Source organism: Austrofundulus limnaeus, unplaced genomic scaffold (genome assembly GCF_001266775.1).
Source record: "Austrofundulus limnaeus strain Quisiro unplaced genomic scaffold, Austrofundulus_limnaeus-1.0 Scaffold414, whole genome shotgun sequence".
In the NCBI taxonomy this organism is placed as follows: Eukaryota; Metazoa; Chordata; class Actinopteri; order Cyprinodontiformes; family Rivulidae; genus Austrofundulus; species Austrofundulus limnaeus.
Genome location: NW_013952816.1, coordinates 139,067 through 140,611, shown reverse-complemented (window position 1 = coordinate 140,611; position 1,545 = coordinate 139,067). Strand labels below are relative to the sequence as shown.

General features: G+C 40.0%; 1 protein-coding gene across 1 annotated transcript in view; it reads left to right on the top strand.

Annotated features, from left to right (window-relative positions):
• The window catches only part of cox20 (cytochrome c oxidase assembly factor COX20), a gene marked incomplete at its 3' end in the record, with an annotated part of 5,167 nt that extends 3,622 nt beyond the window's left edge, over nt 1–1,545 (top strand). The window contains 2 exon segments of the mRNA XM_014024243.1: nt 1,209–1,272; nt 1,386–1,545. Coding sequence (XP_013879697.1) covers nt 1,209–1,272; nt 1,386–1,530 — 209 coding nt within the window.

Below are 1,545 nucleotides of genomic sequence, written 5' to 3'. Positions count from 1 at the left end.
GTCTGATGGGGGAACCGTCTGATGGGGGAACCGTCTGATGGGGGAACCGTCTGATGGGGGAACCGTCTGATGGGGGAACCGTCTGATGGGGGAACGTGGCTCGACCTAAAACACCGGTCTCTGTTTAATGGTGGATGAAATAAAGAAAGTGGTGGTACTTTATTTACTTTGAGCAAGAGAACATCATGATCACAAGATACTGTAATTAATCCAGCAGATAATTCAGAGTTGGTCTGTTTGGTAAATTTTACTCCAGGAGCTGCGAGGCTTGTTGTCAAGCTTCACACTGAACTGAAGCAGCGGCTGCTGACGTCATTACACTCTTGCGCGATGCTGCGTTCAGGACAAGCATGGAAAACTCACCACTCTTATGCCAATAMDGTCRYAATGATGCATTTAGGTACCGAAATGGAATTGCATGAACATTCACCTGGTGGTTATGTAATACAGTGAATCAATAATAAAAAATCGGCGTCGACAAATTTACACAATCGATGTCATCGATTATTTCAACTAATCGGTGCAGCCCTAATTATACTGTTTTTAATATACAAATACTACACTAGTATGTCCATGTTTACTTCTGTAAACAAAGAGCTGAGTGTGAAACCACTTTATTTTCTGTCACATCAGTGCTGTGGAGAGTTTACACTGAATTGCTTGAACTCAGAAAGTGCTTTACACTTCACTCATTCACACACTGATGGTGTTAAGCTACACTGCAGCCACAGCTGCCCTGGGGCACACTGACAGAGGTGGGACAGCCATGCACCAGCGCCACCAGCAGGCAAAGCAGGTTATATATTAAATATAATACAAAGTTGCTGTATATATCCTTATCATATATTGTCACATGAAGCTGAAGCTTCTATTATGGAAATGGCTAAAGGGTGACTCCACCTAATTTTCACTATCCTATATTCTGCTTTAATTGACATTGCTTTATAGAAAATTTATTTCAATTTGTCACCGAAGGTTTTTGTTAAAAATAAAGCCAATTTATATTGACCACAACTAAGAAGTAGAAAGTTAAAAAATCCAAGGAGTTGTGTATTTTTTACACACTTTGTATTTATCTCTGACCAGGTAAGGATCCGATGATGTTTTTTATATCTTGAAAAAGTGTTTATTGTACTTTTTACTATGATCATTTTTTATATACTTATTTTTCTTGAACTCCCAGCAGCTGTCTTTTTCTCTGTCTTCAGGTCGAGTGAAGAGGTCTTGTGATGTAGGTCTTGCTGGTTTCATGGTCACCACTCTGGGCTCCTGGTACGTCCTGTTGACATATTCTTGCTATAAAAAAATTATAACTGTTTTTACCACCTGTTTTTAGTTCCATTGTTTTCTCTCCTCTTCTGTAACAGAAACTTCTCTGTTTTCAGGTTTTACTGCAGGATAAACAACGCTAAGCTCCGTTTGCAGCAGAGGGTTATACAGGAGGGCATGAAGAACATGATTTTGTATGAAGGAACTGATTTAGATCCCACAAGGAAAAAGAAATCAGACACCCCCCCAGGCCCCTCATGATGTCCTATAGTGGAC